The 25024-nt window shown below is 31.1% G+C and overlaps 2 protein-coding genes across 2 annotated transcripts; one reads left to right on the forward strand and one right to left on the reverse strand.

Annotated features, from left to right (window-relative positions):
- Positions 1–8711: 8711 nt before the first annotated feature.
- Positions 8712–9413, reverse strand: LOC122596511 (pathogenesis-related protein PR-1-like). Its single transcript, XM_043769099.1, has one exon. The coding sequence runs from the start codon at positions 9362–9364 to the stop codon at positions 8834–8836; it is 531 nt and encodes a 176-aa protein (XP_043625034.1). The 5' UTR covers positions 9365–9413; the 3' UTR covers positions 8712–8833.
- A 2678-nt stretch (positions 9414–12091) lies between these two features.
- LOC122596510 (general transcription factor IIE subunit 1) lies at positions 12092–18194 on the forward strand. Its single transcript, XM_043769098.1, has 10 exons — positions 12092–12306; positions 12425–12547; positions 13588–13708; positions 13821–13946; positions 14195–14304; positions 14388–14571; positions 15394–15588; positions 16189–16413; positions 16518–16695; positions 17649–18194. The coding sequence occupies exons 1-10, from the start codon at positions 12281–12283 to the stop codon at positions 17738–17740; spliced, it is 1380 nt and encodes a 459-aa protein (XP_043625033.1). The 5' UTR covers positions 12092–12280; the 3' UTR covers positions 17741–18194.
- Positions 18195–25024: the final 6830 nt, after the last annotated feature.

Genomic DNA, 25024 nt, shown 5'->3' on the forward strand with positions numbered 1-25024 from the left:
ACTACAAATTATATGAAAGAAACAACTCAAAAAAAGTGACAGTAGTTGTTATGGAGTTTTACACTTTGTGGTTTATTCATAGGGGAGCATGAGTTCAAATTTTGCCACATGAAAATGTGGTAAGGGGGTCTTAGCAATGTTATACCCATCTACACATGAAAGAGCAAACCCTTTAGGGCATTGCCAAGATTTAAACCTGGCGTTGACGCATCAAATTTGGGGGTGTTAGCCATTTATCCGTTCTTCCTTTCAAAAAAAATTCCAAGATGTAGTTTGAAATAAAAAAATCAAAAGGTTAATATGTTTGAGAAAGTTTGAACTAAAAATCTCTCAAATCAAAAAAGCATCCAAACCATCCCATCTAATTGCATTTTTACTTCATTTTTGGTTAGAGATATATTCTATCAAAGTTTTACAACATACAAAAAGTCTTCCATTTTACTATTCACACGAGTTTGGTTTAATAAAGGATATATATATATATATAATTTTATTTGCCTTAAAAAAAAATTTAACGACTGAATAAGACATTTTTTAGTAATAAAAAAAGATTGGACGGAGTGATTCGCTGGTTGAATCACGGGCCTATCTTCTTTCCACTTTAATCTTTTTATTAAACTTTTAATTTCTATATAAAGTAACTAAAAAGAAAACTACAGGTGTTGGTTTCCTCAATTAGAGATCGACTTCTTTATTTCATTTATATTTGCAAGGTCAACTTAGCTATAGATAATGCTCATTGCTCATTAGTCATCAGGTCATTCATTTTACTCGTATTATTGGGTTTGGGTCCACTAATTTAAATAAACTTGTTATCGTTGATTTGTTGTCATATCTTGTATGTTTTAGGGGATTAATTAATTCTTCTAATTCATTAATCATTAGTTTAATAATCCTTTTAATTTATTGGATAATAACCAGACATTTACAAGGTGAACTATGACCATCAATTTCATAGACTTTGCTTATTGAGTCACCCCCAATCTTCAAATCGAAAGATATCGAGATATATCTGGGATTTAAAATGTGATTTCGAATTGTATTACGGTGGGATTTAAGATGAGATTTTCGAGTTGTATTATGGTGATTGATTACGATATGTTTAAACTTAATTGTTGCAGAAAAAAATCTTAGTTAACTTATCTAAAATGGAGGTTTGTGAATGTGAGTGGGAAGATGAGTATTCTATTATTTTATTTATGACCCATTTTCTATAAAGCCCCTGTAGATTTAATTAAAGTTAAAATTAGTCCCAACTTTGTAGTTTTGTATGAGTAAATACGTAACATATTTTCGAATACAAATGATGTTGACTGTTAGAAAACTTTAACATGATCGACCATCATATGCAAAACGATTTTGATTATAATTATCTTCAAGATAGTATTAACCCTCTTGATACTTTCTAAAGATATATATTAATTTGTAGAACTTTTGTATTTAAAAGTTTGATGATTAAAAGTTTTACTAAAAACATAATTAGCATATAGAAAATACTAAAATAAGTGAGAGTTAGAGTTGACAAGAGCAGATTTCAAACCTATAAATATAGTATGTTGTTTGGTTTAAAAAAGTAATTTAGGAGTATTCACTGATCATATGCCCCAATGCATTAAAAAAAAAAATAGGAAAGAGATTAAGTAAAATTCACTTATCATATTCATAGAATTTTTAGGAGGTTTTTTAGGTTAATGTTTCAGAAGATTAATCATTTTCCATCTTGTATTCTTGTTTTAATATAATATTAAGGCTACTGACATTACATGTTTATTTTTCTTTTTCTTTTTTATTTTCAAATCATTAGTTCTAAGTTACATCAAATAAACACTTCTAATGTTTTCAATCAAAGAAGGGATGAGGAGAAAATCTTTTGAGAAGACAAAAAGATATTATTTTTGTTATAAATCCTAAAACAAGATCGTTGTGTTGGAAATCATCATGGCACTTAATGGCCCACCATCTTTAAGAAGTTGCCAAAGCTACCCCTACTTTTTAAGACTATTCAATTAACACAAGGTCGGCCGGTTACAGTGACAACTCGTACAGGTCATTTTCCAATTTTAAATGATCATTTTTCCTTTCTTATTTTAATTTACTCCCATGATGTTCATATCGGACGCCGAGGTCCTTCTTCTATAGTTCATTATACTTATGTGATGCCAACCGAGTTTTTTAAATGTCATTTACATGATTTTCAAATTTAAAAAAATATAAATATATATTACATTTGTATCTAAGAATTCAAAATATGATATAATGTAAACTAAACAAAATGCATGAGTGGTCAACAAATATTAAAATGATCTATTTAGTTACATGCATAATTGTCTATAGAAAATGTCAGTATTACAAACCCAAATTAAATTATACTTTTTTATAGAAGGAACTAGCTTTAAGTAATTAAGAACCTAAGGGCACGTTTGGTTCACAAAATGTTTTTGGAAGGAATGAAAATCTTCGAAGGAATTGGAATACGAAGGAATGGAATTTGACGGAATATTTTGATTGTTTGAGAATTCAAGTGATGGAAGGAATGAAATTCCTTCCTCCATGCCAAAGGAATGGAGATTCGATCAAATAATGGAATGCTTACATTCATACGGAATAAGATTCCTCATTCTTTGAATAACCAAACACACTAAGGAATGGAATTAAATTACAATTCCATCAGATTCCATCAAATTCTGTAAAACAAACGCGAACTAATAGGTATAAAATGCCCCTCAATTTAATACATCTTTCTATATCTACATCTACAGTTGGACTATACCACCCTTACGAAAACTTTACACCCCCAATTCTATCTCCCAAATCTATCTACATCATACATAAAAAAAAACCCTAGCTTTCTCAGACGATTGTTTCCCCCCAAGCCGCAGCAACGCACGGGCACAAGGCTAGTATATTAGTAATACACTTACCATATATTTATTTGAAGGTATATGCGTTTGATATTTGATACATGAAGACTTAACGCATCTAAATATAATTTAATTTTTGAAAATCAATATGGAAACCGTTTAAATAAGAGGGTCAACTGTGCCTGGTCACCATAACTTAGGGGATATATTTGAACATATTACATAATTTAACAAGTCATCTTGGAACTACACCCCGCTCACGCACCACATGACGTATTATAAAGAGTGAAAGAACGATAAATATAAATAAATATAAATATATTAAAAATAAATGATTACTAATCGAAAATGGGTCGGTGGATCTACGATGTACTTATATGGAACCCAGTTTTATGTTATATGTAGGTGAAAAGTTGAAATCAAAACTAGATGCAAACATTAAGAAAAAGTTGAAAAGTTAATGGCCAAACCATAAAAAACCAAAAAATAAGGGTAGTAAAAGTTTGGTGGTTAAATAATAGGTGTCAAAAAGTTGGTAGGTAAAAAATCTAAATTATCAGATTATAAAAAACTACTATATATAAGTTGTTTATCAAAAGTGAAAATTAAATACATGTGATCATCCCCAAAAATGTCTAGAATAATGATCGAACTTAAGATATGTTGTGAGAAAACAAGTCTTATTGTCATTAGACCATTTGGTAATATTTTATAAAGAAAAATGAAATGATTAACCATCTTAAAGATCATCTTAAAAATCCTCATAAAATTTCTAAAACTTGACATTTGGATTACATTAATTCTCTTATTTAAACTCATTTAAGCTCATTTCTTGATCATAGCACATGTCATGATGATCTTGCAATTAGGAGGATTTTTTGGTTGATTTGTTAGAGGGATTAATCATTTCTTTTTTATAAAAGCTTGTAAAATAGTTAAATTAAAAAAATATTAAAGTAAAAAAAATAATATTACTTAGTTTATATACTCAGTTTATGCTAGCAGTTTCAAGACGAAAGGGTTCGCCAGTTTTGGTATGGGTCTTATTGAATTAGTTTGCGACGAAACTTAGTAATTTAGTTAGGGTATGGCGCACAAAAACAAAATTGTAATACATAATCTAGAGAAATGAAGTCTTGTGTGTTCAATTTACTTCAGAAAACCAACTCTTCAACCTAGATATATGTGGTTTTGGACATTTAACATTTAAAATATGGCCGGGAAAATTACCTTATAATTAGTCATATTGGAAGCCTTATGTTGACCAATTTGGTATTTTTTTTGTAGGTAAAAAAAAGTAAATTGATGAGAATCCTCTGGTCTCATGTACCATTTTGGTACCCAGAGTACACACCGCATAGAACTCATGCCCGGTGACTCACAATTCTCACACATGAGTCACTAAATATAGTTTATTCTCTTGCATTTTGCAAGATTTGAACTTGTAACGGCTTTATCTGTGGGTCCATGTGATCACATGTTTATATTTTTAGATATAAGACTTTAAATTTGACTATTAGGGTAAAAAGATATTTACCTAATGAGTTCCATATATCCCGGCCCGCAACATCTTGATGTATTTGATCATTATACCATCTTGGTGATGATTAAATGCATGGATGTATAAGACACAAAATCTACTCTAAAATATATTTAAGTTAACCATATTGAGTTGAAGTCTGTACATAAGCTAGGAAGTAGATAGATGGATTTTTGGGGGACAGGTTCCAAACTAAAACTCTCCAGGGTACGTGTATGGATATGCATGTAAGTAGAAGTGGTCACTTTGTTAATAAGACTTTAGCCGTTTAGGAGGAAAAAAAAAATAGGAAGTGGGACGTATATATGTGAGGCCATGATCCAAACACAAATTTTGTTTAGGTTTGGGATATTTTTATAAAATCATTAACATGAGTTATATGTTATTTTCGACCTCTGGATTTCGGAACATTAACAATTCATTTGAAGAAACAAACGCTGTCCACCACATATCTCATTCCATAATTCACTATCTAAGCTAACATATAAAATGAAGGTCGAACTTTATGAGGACAAAAAGTTGGCAGAATTTGGTTGTAGTCAGAAACTAATTAACTTGGACCAAATTAAAATGCATGAAATCGATATAAATATGTATATTTTGTTATCATAAATAGATATGTGAGTTTAGATTCTCTCTTTATTTCATGCGAAGTGAAAGCCATTGTCTCTATTATTGTTCCTTTTCTAAAATCGTAAACCAAAACTTGTTTGGTGGTTTAATTCAAAACATTTCACAAAATTGTAAGGTTGAATTACATCCACTAGAACATGGAAGATCTTGATATAATTAGAATAATCTTTCTCAAGGATGGAACTTTTAAGGGGCTAAAGGGGGTTCCAGCCCTTCCAAAAGTATTTATCTTTAATACTAATTTATTTATATATTCTTCAAAAATAATTTTCATGATACATATTAGCCTCTCTAACAAAACTAAATTTTATGTGTCATTGAGTTCCGCCCCTCCATAATAAGTGTTCAAGTTCCGCCGTTGATCTTTCTCATAGATCGTAAACAACATTACCTAACATCGTGCAAATGAGCAAATCCCTTTTGAAAGAAATGATCGTTTTGACCAGTTTATCAATGAATAATTCTATTTGGGTTGTAGGATTATTTTAATTGTCATATAAACAAGTATTACTTGAGGTATAAAAGTCGATCAAAATAAACGACACACGGCTATTATTTTATGTTGAAGTTTATTGTCTTCAAAGAATATAAAAGAAAAAACAACGAGGCTTTTGTTGGTTGGTTTACTTGGAAAGGTCTTTTAACTCAAATACACACTCCTGCGCAAAGGTATTCTTGTAACTTTTTCTGTCATTTTTCAATTTTGTAATTCTTTTTACCGGCTTTTGGAAATGTTTACTCTCAGAGTGTCTTGTACATACCTTATTGACCTACAGGTTATATTAATAAATAAGTTTTTTTCTTCTACACAGTTATACATAATTTTTTTAATTGGAAAAGAATATATTGACTCCTATATAAAACAAACCACATTTTTTTTTTTTCCTTTCAATTTTCTATCTTTAAGATACTAAAAACTTTTTTTTTTTAAAAAAAGCTTGCTTATAACTAATTCATATTCCTAATGAAATAATTTATAATACATATCCCTCGAAGTCTAAAATAACTATAATATCCCCTTTACATCAATAGCTACGTTGCTGCCACCGCAATCACCACCAATCACCGCCGCTATCAGCTCTCGCCGCCGTATCACGCATGCATGGTTTAAATATTCCGAAGCGAAACATATTAATGTTTAGTGGTGATCATTTTTTAGAGAGCACTAATTTATGGGTTAAAATTAAGAAAACTAACATATGACGGGGCAACGGGCTATTGTGATAGGTTAATGGTGGGCCAAGGACTCTTTATTTGCTCTGTATGGGCTTGGCCTGGCCTTATATCAAATGGTTTCCTTTCCGTTCGTTTTGACTTTTGTGTATATATTGTGGATGACTAACAGTGTCATGAAAATATCACTTTTTTTTTTTTTTTTTGAATAATGCATGCAACATGCTATCTTTTTAAACTTTTTTTTAAAAAGTATTTAGCAACTTTTAACACTAATCAAAACATTTCCATTCATCATTGTAAATCGTAAAACTATAACATAATCTAATTTAAAGTTGAAGTCTGTCATTTCTTAAAGCCAACTATCAATTTCGGTCAAAACATGTGCCTATTGACTTATTAGAATTATTTTAAAAACCATTTTGAACTGATATTTGGTTAGTCGACCAATTTAATTAGGTTGGTTTTTTAGTTAAACTAGTGGACAGTTGAACCGGCCAATTATTTGGTTCTTTCCGGTTTGAACCGGTTGCTAAAAAAAAATCTATTTCATTTTGAATTCTTTTAGTTAAAGGCAAAACATTTTGTAAGTAAATTTGAAATTTTTTTAGTTTGTTAAAATTCCCTTTATCTTCTATCGAAATTTTAATTAAATAGAACAAAAAATGATATACATAAAATTAATATGTCACCTCATAGTAGTCTATATATACATACCCGCTTACGTATAAACGACAAAATGGACAAATTAAGGGCCATAAGGTCGACGTGGAACTTAGCTTTGCTCTTCATATATAGTAGTTGCATGACACGAATTGAAATGGTTTCTAGCGTTTTACTCGTAATGTTTTATCATTAACATATGAGTATTTATTTCTAGCTAAATACATTTTCAAGATGTTTTAATTGATATTTAGTCGAATACATTATCAGATCTTAATTTATTCTCCTTCCTGACCAATTTAAGCCGATAATCCTGTTCACACATATACCTAACCATGTTTATGCTTGTGTTTAACCTAGCTAGCTAGCTAATAATTAACATCACATCATCTTGATGTTCACCGGTTGGTGTAATTATCTCATATGTAAAAATCTACCGTTTGTCTTTGAACTAATTAATTAAAGATTCGTCCGTGTTATGATATCTTTATATTAAATAAAATAAAATTGTTATGACATCACATTTTACAAAAATAATTAATTTGTCACCTCCAAATTTTTTCTTAAAATTAGTTTCCTTTTTATTTAATTTATTTATGATGTCAAAAACACCTTCCTAATTAAAGTTTATTTCATTTTTATTTTGTTATTTTTGATTTTTTTTTTATTTTCTTTTGAAAACTCTATTATCTTATACATGGGACTTTTATATATCATATAAGTAATTTTATAATAACATAATTTTAAACTTTTGGCTTATCATACGGGTTAATAAACTAATTAAATTTATTTGAAACATAAGATATAGTATTACGAGATTATGAGTACCGTTAGACTGTCACAACTTAAGTATCAAATATATATTTTTACAAAACTTTTATTACTATTCCCGGGTTAAACTCGGGATACTTAGCTAGTATATATATATATATATATATAGCATTTGGCAACCATAAAAATGACAAGAGTACGAGGTACAAGTTTTTAATTACTTTCTGAACAATCAACGCGCGCCTACCCGCTACTCAACCACACAAGTGGATTTAAGATATTTGACGGTTAATAATTTTCTCATGAGTTCGTCTTTGATTATAACCCATTTAAACAGTGGACACAGCTAGTAGGTTCATAAAATACTTAGATCACGTTTATCTTTCAATTAGACCAACTGTACTTTCAAAAATTTATATTTTCTAACAAAATTTGCACTATATGAGAAAAATGATGTTACAAAGGTATATCTGGGGTCCACCCCTATTTTAATGTACGTTTGGTAGTTTATCGCGAATGGTTGGCTTAATGGTCTAGTTTAAAGACCACAAGGTCTTGGATTCGAATCCTACGAATGGTTTTTTTTTTAATATTTATTGAATTTACTCCCAAATTTGTGTGGCTTAATGGAGATCGATATATTATCGAGTGATGGTGGCACGATGATATCTCAATAATGACTTGTGAGTGATTCAAATTTGCCATGTACGTAAAACATAACAAGATCAATAAAAAGACAAAGTGTTCATGTTCAATAATTGTAAGTCCTAGTAATCCAGAAATTGGAGTGATTTTCTCGATTTGCTCATGATGACAAAATTTGAAAAATACCACCTTAATTAGTTTTTGATCAACAGTTCAACACCATAAATGAACAATCAAACTGATTGTTAAATTAAGATGACACAATTGCTTGGATTTTAATACATTTACACCTCGACATCATTTAAATTTTATAAATAATAATACCAATATAGTGAAAATTAATGGCAAAAGTAGCTGTTAAAAATCTAGAATATGTTAGGCGAAAACATCACATATATATATATATTATATATGTTGATCTAAAATAGTTTATTTATAAAATAATGAATATTATATTCTTATTGATCGAAAAGTTTAGAAAAAAATTCCCCTTTTCATTGGTACACCGTGTCTACTATACCAAAAAATATAGTATGTGAAAAACTCTTTAATAAGGCTTTTCACCAATATAATTCCCGGGAGGAAAATAGTTGCATGTCATGAAAACACCTCTACCTCCAAAACAAGTCACCCTAGCACACCCGATCCTCTTTGTTTTTTTCCACACAATTTGTGTATAATGTCCACACTCCCTTCCCCCATAACAAGAATTCGAGCCATAGCGATACCATCGTTGCTCCCCCACCCACGCCATTGCCGCCTGAGCGGGTGTCCACCTATCACCACTCCCCCAAAATATATTTTCCCCAAATGGCCCATTTGAATGCCTTAACAAGCAATCTTGTCGCCTTTGCCTAGCATACATGTCAGCATAGCGTGCAAGCCCCGCATCCCACACTAGTGGTGGCATGCGAAGGGCTACACGTGCCTTGTTTTGAAGAGTTAAGAATTGGTTGATAGCATTGATTTGAGATCGAGGTTTTGCTTTTGGGGGTGTAAGTGCATTAATGGAGTTTGAAATGAGGAGGTTTTGCAAGAAAAACAAGATAATAAGAGGAGCTAATTTAGGAAAGAACATTGTTGGATTTGGGTTTAAGGTTTCATTTGAATTGGTATGAATTGTTAGATTTATATTGAATACTGTTAAAAATGAAATAAAATATACATAGATGGTGGTTGGGTTTGGAGAATTTATGGCGCAAATGAAGGTGGCACCCATGTTCGATAATGATTAGCACTTGGTTTTGTCAATTTGTTTAAGGGAATAAAAGGGTTGAAATGTAGCCGCTTTTAATCATTATTTATTGGAATATTTTTGGTGAAATAAAAACAAGTATTTTTTGCAAAAGCTATTATATAACGGTACTGTTCACCTCATTTGAATACAAGCTGAACACGAAGCTGAACACAAAGGCCGTATTGGTCATTAAGAGGTTAACATAGAAAGGTAGCCACCTAATTTACCATATAATCAAGGGTAACCCATACAACAATACAACAAACCGACTAAACTGAAATGTATCTTAAATTATTTTAATCATTTTTTAAATTAATATTACGAAATACTTTAATACTCCAACGGTTTCAATTTAAACATTGTTAGTCTTTTTTTTTCCACAATTTTAACCGAAAATATGTTTATTTGTGTTATATAATACTTGATAAGAATTATATCAATGTAAAATTTTTTTAAAAACTCTATCCATTAATATATCTTACATCAAATATAATGTAGCACAAAATAAAAAAATTAACGGTCAAAGTTAAACAAGAAAGACCAAATATATAAAATTAGGACATCTATGTTTAATTAACATAAATACATTTTATTTTATATATTAATAAGAATTTTTTTTTGGTAGTATTCGTGTGTATTAAAAGAACACAGCTTTATGTTCTATTTTTCTGTTTATTAAGCTAGACAAACAAAAATAAACAAGATGTTATTCATGTTTATTTGGTCTGTTACTTTGTCTTTGAGTATTAACTCAATAGTTGAAATACCATCCACTTATACATGAGGTCTTGAGTTCAAGCCTTGGGGAGGACATAAGGAAGTTCTTTTATGAGGGCTTGGCTTGGGTATACCCATGTTCAAGTCTGAGGGGGCAGAGTTTACCCATATTGATCGTCGTGCCTTCGGGCGGATTAGTAGGGGGTTTTCCCCCCATCGGATATTTGAAATAGGCATTTCTACTTCGAGGGAGCTCTCTAGCGCGGACCCAGTTAAGACAACGTATGCTAGACCTTCCGCTGTCGAATCGCGACACGAAGTTTCCAGCGAAATATATGAAATTAGGACATCTATGTTTAATTAACATAAATACATTTTATTTTATATATTACGTAAATATATTAATAAGAATTTTTTTTGGTAGTATTCGTGTGTATTAAAAGAACACAGCTTTATGTTTTATTTTTCTGTTTATTAAGCTAGACAAACAAAAATAAACAAGATGTTATTCATGTTTATTTGGTCTGTTACTCTGTTTGAGGAATTACTTTTAGTACAAACAAAAACTCATGTATGTTTTTGTAAGTACTTTTTGGAGTTGACGTTAATGATGCCACATTTTATGGCTTATGCTAGTATTCTAGTAATACAAACCCATTTATAAAACTATATGACTATGTTGTGAGAATGAATTAAGCAACTAAAATGATAATGGATTGGAGATTAGGCATGATTTTTTTATTTTTGTTTAGAAGGCCAGAGGGTTTAAGCTTGTTAAAGGCAAATATAGTAAATTTGGCTTTTATTTATGACCGCGAAAGGCTAGACTTCAAGGAAAAGATGCTCGTGAAGGTGGGTTGAGGCCGAAGTTAATAACAAAGTATTTTAAAAAATTTAAAAATAGTTAGAGTTAGAGTTTGTTAAATTTAGTTGACATAGCATGTCAAACAAATAACATACTAAAACATTCGATACACTTTACAAAATTTTACATTATTGTTTAAAAGCAAGTTTGAGAAACTACTTAAAAAGCTTTTGATTTATATAAAAAAGTTTTGTCATGTAACCCTTAAGGCTTGGTGTATTAAATAGTTTTACACTTCATATAAAAATTTAGAAGGTGAGTTTTTAGTATGAAAGATATAAATTTTTATATACGTTAAATGCTTGATACATTTATCATTTTCTTATTTATAAAGTTACTATATTAAAATCTTTTTATTTCTAAACACTAGTTAATCAACTCGGGTTAACTGATGGACGCTTTGCAATAAACCTTATGATACCCGGTAGCTTTAAAAATATTGTTATATTAAAATGTATAATTACAACGTTAATTAAATAAGTTGGAAAGTTATGATAAATTATTATATTAAAAATGAAACTAAACGAAAACAAAAGTTGTGTAGTTGTAGATACACGTTAAAACACATTTGGTTGGCAAAAAAAAAACGTTATCGGAAAAAAAGACTCCATAGTTTTCGGCCTATTATAACGATATAACGAAAAAATAAGGTGATTAAAAATCTTACAAATAATATGGACATTTAACTAAAATCTATATTAATGATACATATTTGAAAAAAATATATTTTAAATTTTAAATAGAAAAATATGATGTCATAACTAAGTTAAAAGGAGATGTGGTATATAAATTTTAAAAAATGTCATAATTTTTTTTATTAATATAATAGATAGATTTATTCAATTTCTTCATATAACCCAAAATAACATGGTTGATCCATCATTAGTCGGTCTAAAACAAACCCATCTAGGCCCAATTAGCCTCCTTTAAAAGGGGAGATAATTAACTTAAATTATTATATAAATATATTTCTCAATCCACAGAAATACAGAGACTAGACTCTTTACGAAACATCGTAACACAAGGACCCAAATCAAGAAACATATCGTTCGCCGCTGCTTTTTTTTCTTCTCGCCTGAAGTTTGACAAAAACGGCAAAATTTCACCGGAATATTCGAACCACTGACCGCTCCGGTCTAGTTTTAAACCACAGCGTGAATCCTGATCATTAAACAATGACTACTATCGAGCCATTTAACAAGTATATATCCATCTATAAATCCCCTAGTTTATATTAAAATCAATTTAGGGTTTTGATCAAGTAATTTATATTAAAATTAATTTAGGGTTTAATCAAGTTTATTTTATGATTGTTATAGATTGGTGAAGTTAGCAGCGAGGGCGTTTTATGATGATATAACTGCGAAAGGAGATAATCAACCGAAATCCGGTCGCAGCGATAACCGCGGAATCGCCGTTGTTGTTCTTGATGCTCTCACCAGGTGTTTGTTATTTTGTTTATCACCAGTTGTGTAAAAATAGATATAATTATAGCATTAGAATGTGAGAATTCTTAGTTACAAACTTCTGAATGTGTGTAGTAAGCCGAATAATTCTTGTCGTATCGTATGTATCTGACCACTTATATAACTTGTTGCGACTAAAAACAAGCATGACATTAGAATGTGAGAATTCTTATTAGGTTAGGGCTAGGAGGACGTTTTGTTGATTATATTTTGTGACTTAGTTTGTTTGTTGTATAGAGACTTTGCTATTTAGGGATTTATTAATTTATATAATGTATAATGGCTGTTCGATATGTTTTTAACTCTCATAAGACCATTAGTGGATGCTTCTTAGCCTTTCTCTACTAACAGGCATGTAAAGAATAAAGATCAATCCACCTCCCTCATGATTCAAACGTTGAAATTAGCCGATACAAATATATCCTTTTTTTAAATGACTGATGTTATCATAATTATGTGATCTTTGAACCATTTTCGCTTACACGGTTTATACACACAGAATTCTTTATTTGATGTAATTAAGACATTAGTATATGGTGTGGTACTAACCAAAAGAAGATAGTCTTGATTTTAATTCGAGTATATTTTGAGACACTTTACTTTTCAAACTGGTATGAAGGATTAAAGAATGCAAATTCTAAGGCGTACTCCTGTAATCTGAATACCATCTTTCGTAAAAAGGAACTGCCTCTATCTTGTACATGCACCGTGATTAGGGAATATAATTTCACTAATCACGTGAAAGATTTGAAGCATACAGGAAACAAGATTTTCATTTGTAGGGTATTTTTTAAGTTAAGAACATGTAATCATGCTGTGAATTTGCATCAACGAATAAGTTAGAGTTGTAGAATGAGAAGCTTTCCTTGCCTTCTATGAAATTATTACTTTATTTGCTAATGTTTATCAACGTTTCAAGAAAGCTTTGTATGCGGCATGTATTCTCATTTTGTCATTTCTTTTCCCTATTCTTTTTCTTGCTCTTAACAATACGCTTCTGTGTTCTTTAATTGTAGACGGCAATGGGTGCGAGAAGAAGATTTGGCCAAAGATTTGAAGTTGCACTTAAAACAACTTCGACGGACTTTGCGGTTTTTTGAAGAAGAAAAGCTAGTGACCAGAGACCATAGGAAAGAGGTTAGTTTCATATCTGGCAATTATCCTATATAAGGCAGCTTACACAATCTCTCGTAGTTTTTGGTGGATGTTTTTCATAATCTGTCGTATTTGTATTTTATGTTTGTTACAGACTGCCAAGGGTGTAAAAGCATATAGTGCTGCAGTTGCTGCTACTGCTGATGGTCCGAAAGGAAGAGAAGGAGAAGACAAGATTAAGCTGCACACTCACTCTTATTGTTGTCTAGACTATGCACAGGTTTCTCATACTTTTAACCACTCTGATTATCTTTTAAGAATTAGTTTACATCTTTCTTTTGATCTTGATTTTGATCTTGAGGAATTAGTTTACACTCACTCTTATTGTTGTCTAGACTATGCACAGGTTTCTCATACTTTTAACCACTCTGATTATCTTTTAAGAATTAGTTTACATCTTTCTTTTGATTTTGATTCTGATCTTGAGGAATCTTATGAAGCTTTTAAAAAGGTATTTATATGTTGCAGATACATGATGTGGTTCGGTATAGACTGCACCGAATGAAGAAAATGTTGAAGGATGAATTAGACAACAAGAATACAGTGCAGGAATATGTCTGTCCAAAATGCGGAAAAAGGTGAACTTTTATTTGTTGCTTAATTTCTTTCTAAGTGGATTTTCAACCAATTGGGGTTCAATTATTTACTTACTTATGTTCAGATACAATGCATTGGATGCTAGTCGCCTTATTTCTTTTGAGACCAACTCATTTCACTGTGAAAGTTGCAACACGGAACTAGTAGCAGATAGTGACAAGCTAGCGTCTCAAGATGTTGGAGATGGTGATGATAACGCAAGAAGACGCCGTCGTGAAAAGTTGAGGGAATTGCTTCAAAAGTTGGAGGTATGTTTAATCTTATTGCTTTAGCTATGGAGCTTCTTTCCTTTTTCTTAATAGTGTTTTTTCTGTGTTATATGGGGTTGACAATGGGGAAAGGCATTTTTGTTTCTGTGAATAATTAATACTGCATGTTCTTTAATGACTATGTTTTTCTAGTTTTTATTGCCATAGTTGATATGTGCTACAAGATATGTAGTTAAAGTGGTGCTTGTTACAATATGTTTTATCATAAAATAAACTAATGGTATCTGGGATAGATCTTACAAAAGAAAGGTTAGTGTGCTGGATCTAAAGTTAAAATTGATTTGTACGAGGAGTCACCTGTGATTGTTTGTTGAAATTCAATGGTGTTTTGATTCACTTAAATGAATCCCTTAGATTAAGGGTGGTTTGGATTTGTGTTTTGGAACTTAATCACTGATTTAGAGCTGTTGGATCAACGTATTCTGCCTCTGATTATCGTTGCTTATTTAGTAGTCATATATTCAATTTCATACCAGTAGTAACAAAACTGATTATGCAAGGGTAAAATATAAATGCTATTTATTGCCCTTTATTATAACTTAATCTGAAAGACTTCTATCTTCAGTACACCAACCATTGCTTTTTGGTCTTTTTTTTAAATGTCAAATAATTTGATGTTTTTAATCACCCAAACATCTATAATCTCACAACTTCTAATAACACTAGCACATCTGGACACCACTTTTACAGGCTGTTTTATGACTCCTAATTTTGGAGTATCAAACAATTACTTTCAAAAAGCACAACATTCTGAGCATTTAAATCTCTATTCATTTGATTTGGCAATAAACAAAAATGTAGGTAGAACTGAAGCCTCTGGTGGATCAGCTCGGCAGAGTAAAAGAATTGGACGCCCCTGATTATGGAACCCTCCAAGCATGGGAGCTTCGTGCAAGTACAGTTGCACGTGCATCTAATAATGATCACAATGGTAATGATGCTTCTAGACCCGGCCAGTCAGGTTCGCCTATGCTTCCATTTCTTGGAGAGACTAAGGTACCTGATTCTTAAATTCAAACATTGTTATATTAGTAATATTTTCTGTTGCTCTATATAGAATGTCCGTCTTGTATTTTAAATCTTTATAAATTTGTCATTTGTTGAACTAAAAGCTATTAGATAGCTGGGGAGGCGGCAAAAGAAGTAGGTTGGGTAACTGGTCAAATGGGCGGGTCTAAAGCACTTTAAAGTGTTTGGGTCGGGCGCTGCAAAAACTTTTTTTACTTGCTTTTCTTGTCTTATACATAACTAATGTACTTAATATGATCACAAAAACTAGTTTTGTCAAAATGATGGTATCTTTATCTATTAAATATATTTAGGAGGTTTATTCATCTGCATATACTTTGGATGAGTCTGAAACACAGATCCATTTGGCCTTTTTATTTTGTAGCTACATCTTGTAGCTTAATCTGTTTGTTCCACTAGAGAAAATGTTGTACCCATATTGACCTGTTTATAGAAAAGGGGATCAAAACTGCCACCTATAGTAGTAGAAGAAGGCACATACTCTTAAACAGATAATATCTTGCAGTCGTAGCTAACAATTCTGATTGTAGACCTTAATGAAATAATTGGTATAAACCATTTCTATAGATCGAGGTGTCCTTTTCTGGCGGGGAGGAGAAAGGAGAGATAAAATCTGAACACCAAGAAATGAAAGTTTTGCCTCCCTGGATGATTAAGGAAGGTATGAAGCTAACAAACGAGCAGCGTGGGGTTGTAAAGCAAGAATCAAATATTGTGGGAACTTCTGCATCTATGGATCTGAAAGATGAGAAAAAGTCAATCAGTAATGAGGACGATGAACAGAATAGACAGGTTAGTTCAAAATCTAAATTGCTTATTCTTAATTATCTGTATTTATGTAATCTTACAATAATCTCACCTTGTCCATTGATGTATATATTATTTATATTTTGCAGGTTGAATATTTTAAAGCATTTTATGCAGCTATACTTGAAAGGCAAAAAGAACAAGAAGCAGCCACTAAGACAGAGCAAGACAATCGCATAGCCCCTAATGTTGACCCTTCAAGCTCTAGAAAACGCAAATTTGATGACGGAGAAGGTGATGTTGAATGGGAAGAGACTCCCACCGCAGGTAGATATTATATCTCTTATACACTGCTAACGTATTGTTACCTAGAGTAGTAGAGTTACATCTTTTATTAAGGTGGCAAGATTAATTGGTTGGTTGACACCTTCAAAATGGGTTTGGTTTGTTCTTGGTGTTGGTTTAATACGGATTGAAACGGTTCTTGGCCGAGTTTGGTTGACTGCCTATCACTTCTTTAATCAACAATAGGCAATCGCTTCTTTGACATAACTATTGATTCATAGATTATTCTCACGTAAAGAATAAATATTACTCGGTCGACGCTTATAACATGGTCTTATATCGACCCGGGTGTTATTTTAGTACAAATTGGAATTACCTGCACCGGAGTTGGGTTGATCGGCAATCACTTCTTTTACCTATCCTTGATAAATCATTAATGTAATAATGTATATGCTTACAAAAACAGAGTTAGTACACTGTATTATAATAATTTGAATCATTAATGGTCAAATAATTTGAGCGAGTTCCAACTCATTACATATGACATGTTTTCTTTTTTAGTTGATTGGCCACACTTATATCCAAAAGAAACCAGGAAGTCACACAGTTGTAACTTGTAAGTCTGTGAATTGAAGTTGTTACATCTATCTCCTCTTGAGCTAGTCAAATTGTTCAAGTTGTATTTATAGAGGGTTTGATATGGGAGATGGTTCTTCAGCTACTAATTAGGGGATGGAAGACGGGTTTCTGATATTATATGACCAAGTGGTTTACTTTATTCCATATTGTCTTTAATTATACAACACTCTACTTTTGAGTATCAAATGGTTACTTTTCAGCTTAAATCTTACTCAAAAATGATTATTCATAGTTTGAGATGTTGCTTTTAATTATTATACTTCTGAAACTTTGAATTTTGAGAATCGTGTGAACTTTTGTCTATGTTGAGGCATATTTTCGGTTTCTCATTGGTCAGTTTCTGACTTCTTTTTCAGGCGAGACATTCAAGGTGGACTTGAATGTAGAAGCAACAGAGCCATCAGGAGATGATGAAGATGATGATGGCATTGATTGGGAAGAGGGCTGATTTCTAATCCGAGTTTGAGGTTATCTGAATCATAGTGTCGAAACTTATCCAAGACGAGAGAAGTTGTCATATGCGTCTTTTACATAGTATAAATATGTTCCATTGAAGAGCAAGTGACAGGAAGGGAGGCAGTAAACTGGAGAAGGGGGGCTGTAAACTGGAATTTACAAATGATAGTTTGTGTTGGACATTTGCTGACAATCTCCAACTTAAATTAATAAACCCTTTAACCAGTTAAGTTAAAATTGTATTTTTGAAAAAAAAAAATAATAATAATAAAAAAATTGTATTTTTGATTTGACAAGGCTGTCATTTGTCGTCAAAGAATTACTTTCTGCTGCTACTTCAAAACTAGTACCCATTCAACTTTATGTTCGGTTTTTACAATTCTTTGTTATATAATGTAGGTTAACATAGTTTGTTTAACTCAAATATAATAGACGATTTTATGGTTTGTTAGGGTTTTCCTTGTAATCTATACGTATAGGAAAAGTTGGTACTCGTATTTTATATTCTTTAGTTCTTCTTACACATTCTCGTTGTAGAGTTTTAGTAGGGTGATGTAGCCATATAGGTATCATGACTTTTAATTCCCTTACCATATTGTAAATTTTACTGTAGACTGTACAAATTAGTCAAGTACAATTTAGGTTTAGTGATCAACCGTTTGTGGTAGCTATACCATCTCCTACAGGAAAAGCTGGGAAAAGCTTCATGTGTTTATCCGATTATTCTTAACTTTTTAAACTACATACGCATGTCTTAAATTAACATGATCGATCTTTGTTTCAACCTCCCACTAAAACTTTCCAACCAGTTAATTAATAAAGTGAAGCGTGCGTCGTAGGATATCTAATTTAAGTGATCAAAATCATTCGTGCATTATTTTTCCTGGTAGCATATCATTGTCACGCACGTCAAAAACAAATCTTAGTGAACGTAGGTTGGGTGCACAATCGACGAGCATATTGTAGGGGCCAAAAATACTTTTGTTTAGACATGAGTCAATAATTATGGAGTTAACCACTTCCGTCCAAAAATAGTGAGTATAAAATGCATGCACACAAGCATCTCATTGAGCTTTCGACGATTCCCAAGTTATGTTTGACTTTCACTATTACCTTTTGTCTTTTTGTTACAAATCATTTTCGCTTTTTAATGCTAAAAACGTCTTTAGCATCAAATCATTTACCACATGATATCTTCACAAGTCCCTAAAATCCTTTAATCATTTTCAATCATATAAATATATATATCTTTATATAGGTTTTAAGTAAAATAAAACAAGTATTAAAGTAAAACAAATTAAACAATAGGTTTGTCTTCACTGAAAATCAATGTGTATCATTAAAATCATCGTGCATCAATTGCTTGGTGAATCTTTATGCATCAATTTAACCATGATTGAAGGGTCAAGACTTTAACCTATTTATTTTACTTTAATACTTGTTTATAATACCTAACCCTTTTTTATATATCCTTGTATTTTTCCCATCACTATGCATCATTACCTATTATTTTGGACAACCATGCTGCAAAGACATCCTTAAACAATGACAAGCACTCAAAAATAAACAAGTATGGTCATACTTAAGCTGTGAACAAATTAATATGGATTCAGAAGGAGTTTTACATTGGAGATTTGGAGATAGTCTTATTATTTGTTTGTTATCATTGTCTACCACTCTCTAACGTATCAAAACTTTGCAGGATTTTAGGGCTTAAAAAAATCTTTATGAAATATGTTTGTTTTTAATTGTCAAATGTAAAGTACTATTTGCACAAATTTTATATTTTAACTTCTTATAAATTAAAGCTTGAAACAGAAAATCTCACAAATGACACTTGAATAACTTAATTAAACATGAAAATATTTAAATAAGAAATTAATTTGACGAGATATATAAAGTAAATACCATCATTCTTTATTGAAGAAAACGATAGAAATGAACACAATAATAATTACTCTAAAAAACAGACTAAGTATATATGTATACAATATATGTATAAAAGTGACAGGATTGTACGTATATATGTAGGCCCATGGGCCATGGTACAGGGGCAAAGAAATAAACCTCACCTTAGCTTTATCAAACATAAAAAGTTGATGCTATTTCCTCATCATGTATGTCATTTCATTTTGGTAAGTTTTTGATGATTATAAAGTTATAAAACAACAAAAATGGCCCTCACCCACAATATATTCAGTACTGTTAAAAGATTCAACGCGACATTACTCTATCCATTCCATATAAATGATAAATATTCGTCCATTCATAAAAGTTGATTAATTTGTTTGTTTTAAATGCCAGTTAATCAATCATTTTATTAGCTAGCTACTCTATTTATTCATTGTCGGCTGTATACGTGTGCTTCATTATTCAGTTAAAATTTAAAAAGCGATGATAACCTTAATATAAATTTTATTTTTATTATTGTTTTTACTATATTATTTTGTATAATCTATCAGTCTATATATGCATAATTATGATAATTATTAAGAGGTCAGAGGTGTGTTATAGCTTATAAATATGGCCGTAGAGATTACAACAAAAACACTTTAATAGCACGTCAAACAACACAACTATTTAAGGGTAAAACCTTCATCCTTTTGGATTCAAACCTAATCTTAGCTTCCTAGACGTAGCCTTAATTGAAGGTCTTGGGATATGACTGAACTATTGCCACATTGGTTGTACCTAACTTACTTAATACGAAGAAATTAATTGATAGAGGATTGTAACAACAACATGATGACCCAATCCCTGCGCGGGGTATGGGGGAGGTAAGCTGTAGACAATTTTACCTCTACACAAAGATAGAAAGACTGCTTCCATAGGGATAATAGAGGATTGTAAGTGATCGAGAATATATATGTAAAAATATAGTTATAAAAATCGATCATATATATTAATTATATATTTTTGAAAAAGATAAAACACAAGAGGAATGTTAGCTTTAAAAATCGAGTACAAACAAATATATATCTACAACAACCGATGTGTCACTAGACCAATTACTTGTAGAATCATTTTCTCTTTTCTCATTTATCTTTTCATTTTATTAGTCTTAATATATGAGTTTGTAAAAGCCTATCTGTAATTAATTTCATTAGATTTTACATCTCCGAGCCTATCACTTTCCAAGCTTAAATATTGATAGTGTATACACTATCAACCTACATAGTGTTGATGCTAGTGAATGCATACAAATTAATGCCTAGCTATTAAGTTTTTTTTGTTTTTAAGGTCATAACCTTTTTGAAATGCTGCAAATTGGGTTTTTTTTAATGATCATATCATAGTTTTTTTTGCTTATAGTATAAAATTAACACGATATCTGTGTAAATAAACTTTTTGAAATATTGCAAATTGGGGTTTTTTTTTTAAATGATCAGGTCATAGTTTTTTTTGCTTATAGTATAAAACTAACACGATATTTGCGTGATGTAACGGCGATGGTGTTGACGGCGGACTGGTGGTAGTGGTGACTATTGTTGTTGGTGGTGGCGTTGAATGGTGTAGTATGATGTACCAGTGGCGACTATTGTTGTTGGTGGTGGCGTCGAATGGTGTACGTAGTATGATGTGAATGTAATTTATATAAACGTGATTGTGGAGATATTTTAAAAAATAAGATTTAGAGTGTAAATTATTAGTAAGATAAAGATTTAGTTTATAAAGTAGTAATTAAGGTTAAACCTCTAATAGTAGACCGGTTCATCATATATATATATATATATATTGATTGAATGTTTATGGATGACAAAGTGTCAAAGTTGGATGCATCGATCATACTGAACGATCGAGTACACCAGAAAACAGGGGCGGATGCATAGCTAAACTACCGGGGGTTAATGCCAACCCGGCCCCTATATACAAACAGCCTAAAATGCCTACCTAGTATTGTATAATTTTTTTTTTTTTTTTTGTCAAAGCCATCTATAATAGAAGTGCCTTCATGCCAAATTTTTAATGCCCTCCAGTGTCCTACCATTGATACATATATACCCACGGATATTTTGTTTGCCTATTTAATAGTTAAATTAGTTTTTTGAGTTTTAGATATATAAAATAAGCTAAAAACAAACTTATTGAAGTCTTAGTAAACTATGTTGTTGTTATTATTATTATTATTATTATTATTTTATTATTATTATTATTATTATTATTATTAATTAGATTATTTTGTTATTATTGTCAATATTAGAATAACAACTCTAACAAAATATTCAACTTATAATATAATAAGATAATGTAATTATATGTACAGATATCACACACACACAAAAATTAACGCTTTATATCGCACTATATCGACGGTCAATCGATCTGTACAGTACGGGCAGTAATGCTAGTGTAAATATATATATATATATATATATGTAATTTTTGTCTTCTGTTTGTTTAGTAGTAGTTCTTATAATACTCATTAGTCATCCAGTAAGGTTTTTTTGCCCCCGATAAGACATGATTCTAGATCCGCCAGAAAACACCCTAAAATGACAAACACATTGTTATGATATAAAATGCAATTTCATGTGGTGAAGTTAGGTATTGTATAAATTATGAAAACACGTACCTAGCTAGCATATTATAGATATAATCTTCACGTACAATGAAATTGCAGATATGTATATATAGATTGATCAATCATGCACAATGATCGTACGTACTTTAGTTTAATTCGTATACCACCCCCCTTTTCAACATTTTGGAGTTTAATTATTAGGACATAAGTATATTATAAGTCGTCCAATTGGTGGTTGTCCTTGTTATGATCAGTTGAAGCAATATATATATATATATATATATGCGGGCGGCATATATGCTCTGGGTTCTTAATTAACTGTCGTGCAATTAAGTATCTGACATACAGATGCATGCATAGATAGTGAAGAAAAGAGTGGGGGTGCCCCTCCTCTCCTCATACAAAACCAATTAAAGATATCTGGTTTCTAGCTAGCTTACACACATATAATTAAATAAATGGTGGGTACTGTGTGATGATGAGGTATTATATATGTATGTTATGTATATCATATCCATTGATTTCTTGATCGATCAGCCAATCTATTTAATTAGATAATCACAACCATACACATCATTGTACGTGCTGCCTTTGTTTGGTTGACTCGATCAGTGAGCAGTACCAGTACTACTACTATTGGGAGGTCGTCTTTTAGCCAATTATATGATCGTATTTTCTTTTAATTAGTAACTAGCTAATTATCCCGGATTTAATTCAGGTATTTCTACACAAGTTTCGTAAATACATATTTATTATCATAATGAAACATAAAAAAAAAACCATAAGTAAAACTGTCTATATTTTAGAGGCAAGTAAGCAATGTTATTATATATTAGGCTTATATTACATTAGGCTTGAAAGATTTAAAAACTTTCAAATGAAGGGACTAAAAATTTAAATTCAAAAGATGATGTCATAAATTAATTAGATAAATAATACATAATTAATAAGAAAAAGTCTAATGATGTCAAATAAGTTTTTTTTTATAAATATTATGTCATCACAATCTTATTAATTTTATTTATATAAGAGATAACACCCTTACTTCTGGAGACTAAGGTGTTGTTTGGTACAATGGAATGAGGGCATGGGAAAGGGAAATAGAATCAATTCCCTTGTTTGTTTGGAAAAAAAAGAATGGAAACAAAAACGTATTGTAGCTTTCTCTTTCCCTACTTTCAATTCTTCAAAAAAAAAGTAAAGAAACAAAGTGAATTAATATTTTACAAAGGCCCATTCTCCCATCCTTTTCTATTGTGAATCAGTAAAAAGGCTATATATCTATAACAAATATTATGCTCTTCATAACAAATATCATCCTTTTCTATAGGTTTATCTTGTTATATGGTACTCCAGTTTTCCCTTTTTTATTATGTTCTTTTTTTTTGTCGAGCATTTATCATGAGATTGAAATATTGTGTTGTCGTAACATACTATTATTTATAATGGGTATTTTGACATAGTAAAAGTGTTAAGTTTATATAAAATAAGATTCTTTTTTAAATAAAAAAAATCCATTCACTTGACATAACAAACAAGGGAATCTTTCTTTGTCATATTTCTCAAGTTTAATTCTCTACTCACACCAAACAAGATAATGAATTACACATTTCCATATTGATTCTCATTCTCTCCTTTTCCATTTTCTATTACATTTTCATTCTCGATGATTTCCTCATACAAAACAGCACCTAAGGTCAAGGAATATTTCCTCATGCCTTGCAAAGCTGGAGGTCCTTTTCTATCTTTAGATAGAACTCGAAAGCAGTCTCTATACAACATCGTGGTAAAGGTAAGGATGTCTACGTGCTCCTCAACCTCCTCCATACACCATCGAGTTATTGGAATCCAAAATCTATGATCAAAAAACGGCGTTTGATGTTTACTTAACTTACTATTATAAGTTCAAAACTTGCTTTTTATACCTTTGAATGAACTGGTTCTAGAAAAACTTCTAGAAACTAGCTAGTTTATTTGTTGACTATAAATGATAATTAAGGTGACTATATATATACGAGCATAGTGCCCGCGCGTTGCAGCGGCTAGAAAGTGAGAAAGGCAGGCGGTGGTGGATATCGCCGGAGGCAGTGGAGAAGAGGGGCGACAACGGAGGGTGATAGAAGCTAGGTCGATAAGAGTGTGTAATAATTAGAGGGAATTGGAGAAAGGGAAATATATAAGGGTTTTATGTTTTATGAAGGGGTATTTTGGGAAGAAATTTTTTGCTTAATTTCTTAATCTCAATCCTCTTTATAAAGGATTATAGATATACATAAACATTAATTTTCCACCGACAAAATGACTGTTAAAATAGCAAGCTGTTATTAAGTTAACAAGGGTCAAATGAACCGAACGAATTAAAACATTAACTTGTCCATGTTAGTTCATTTACTTAACTAGCAGTTCACGTACAAGATCGACTCTGAAGATTTTGGATGTAGAACGAGCCTGAAAAAAGACCCATAGAATAGACGCAACGAATTAAATATCGTACATTTTTTAGAACAATGAAAGATATAATATTATATTATATATATAAATATAATATAGGGTTTAGTGCGCCAGAATGAAACAAATTATGCCCAAAAAGTTATAGTGTGCACGAACTAACATTTTTGTTTATTGTATGCATAAACTTAGTAAAAATGTTCAAATCCTGCAATGTGTATACGTGGCAGCCCATATGAGTTGCCGCGTGCAAAATTTTTTTTTTTTGAACAGGCCACGTGTAAGGTTTTGATTGGTCGGTCACAA

The sequence above is a fragment of the Erigeron canadensis genome, chromosome 4, assembly GCF_010389155.1.
Source record: "Erigeron canadensis isolate Cc75 chromosome 4, C_canadensis_v1, whole genome shotgun sequence".
Taxonomy (NCBI): Eukaryota; Viridiplantae; Streptophyta; class Magnoliopsida; order Asterales; family Asteraceae; genus Erigeron; species Erigeron canadensis.

Excerpts from the sequence above, each read along its gene's own strand:
- LOC122596511 (XM_043769099.1), bottom strand. The coding sequence starts at position 9,364 with ATGTTCTTTCCTAAATTAGCTCCTCTTATTATCTTGTTTTTCTTGCAA.
- LOC122596510 (XM_043769098.1), top strand. The coding sequence starts at position 12,281 with ATGACTACTATCGAGCCATTTAACAA. Across the intron at positions 14,572-15,393 it reads AATTGCTTCAAAAGTTGGAG|GTAGAACTGAAGCCTCTGGT; the intron begins GTATGTTTAATC and ends ACAAAAATGTAG. Across the intron at positions 16,696-17,648 it reads GGAAGAGACTCCCACCGCAG|GCGAGACATTCAAGGTGGAC; the intron begins GTAGATATTATA and ends CTTCTTTTTCAG.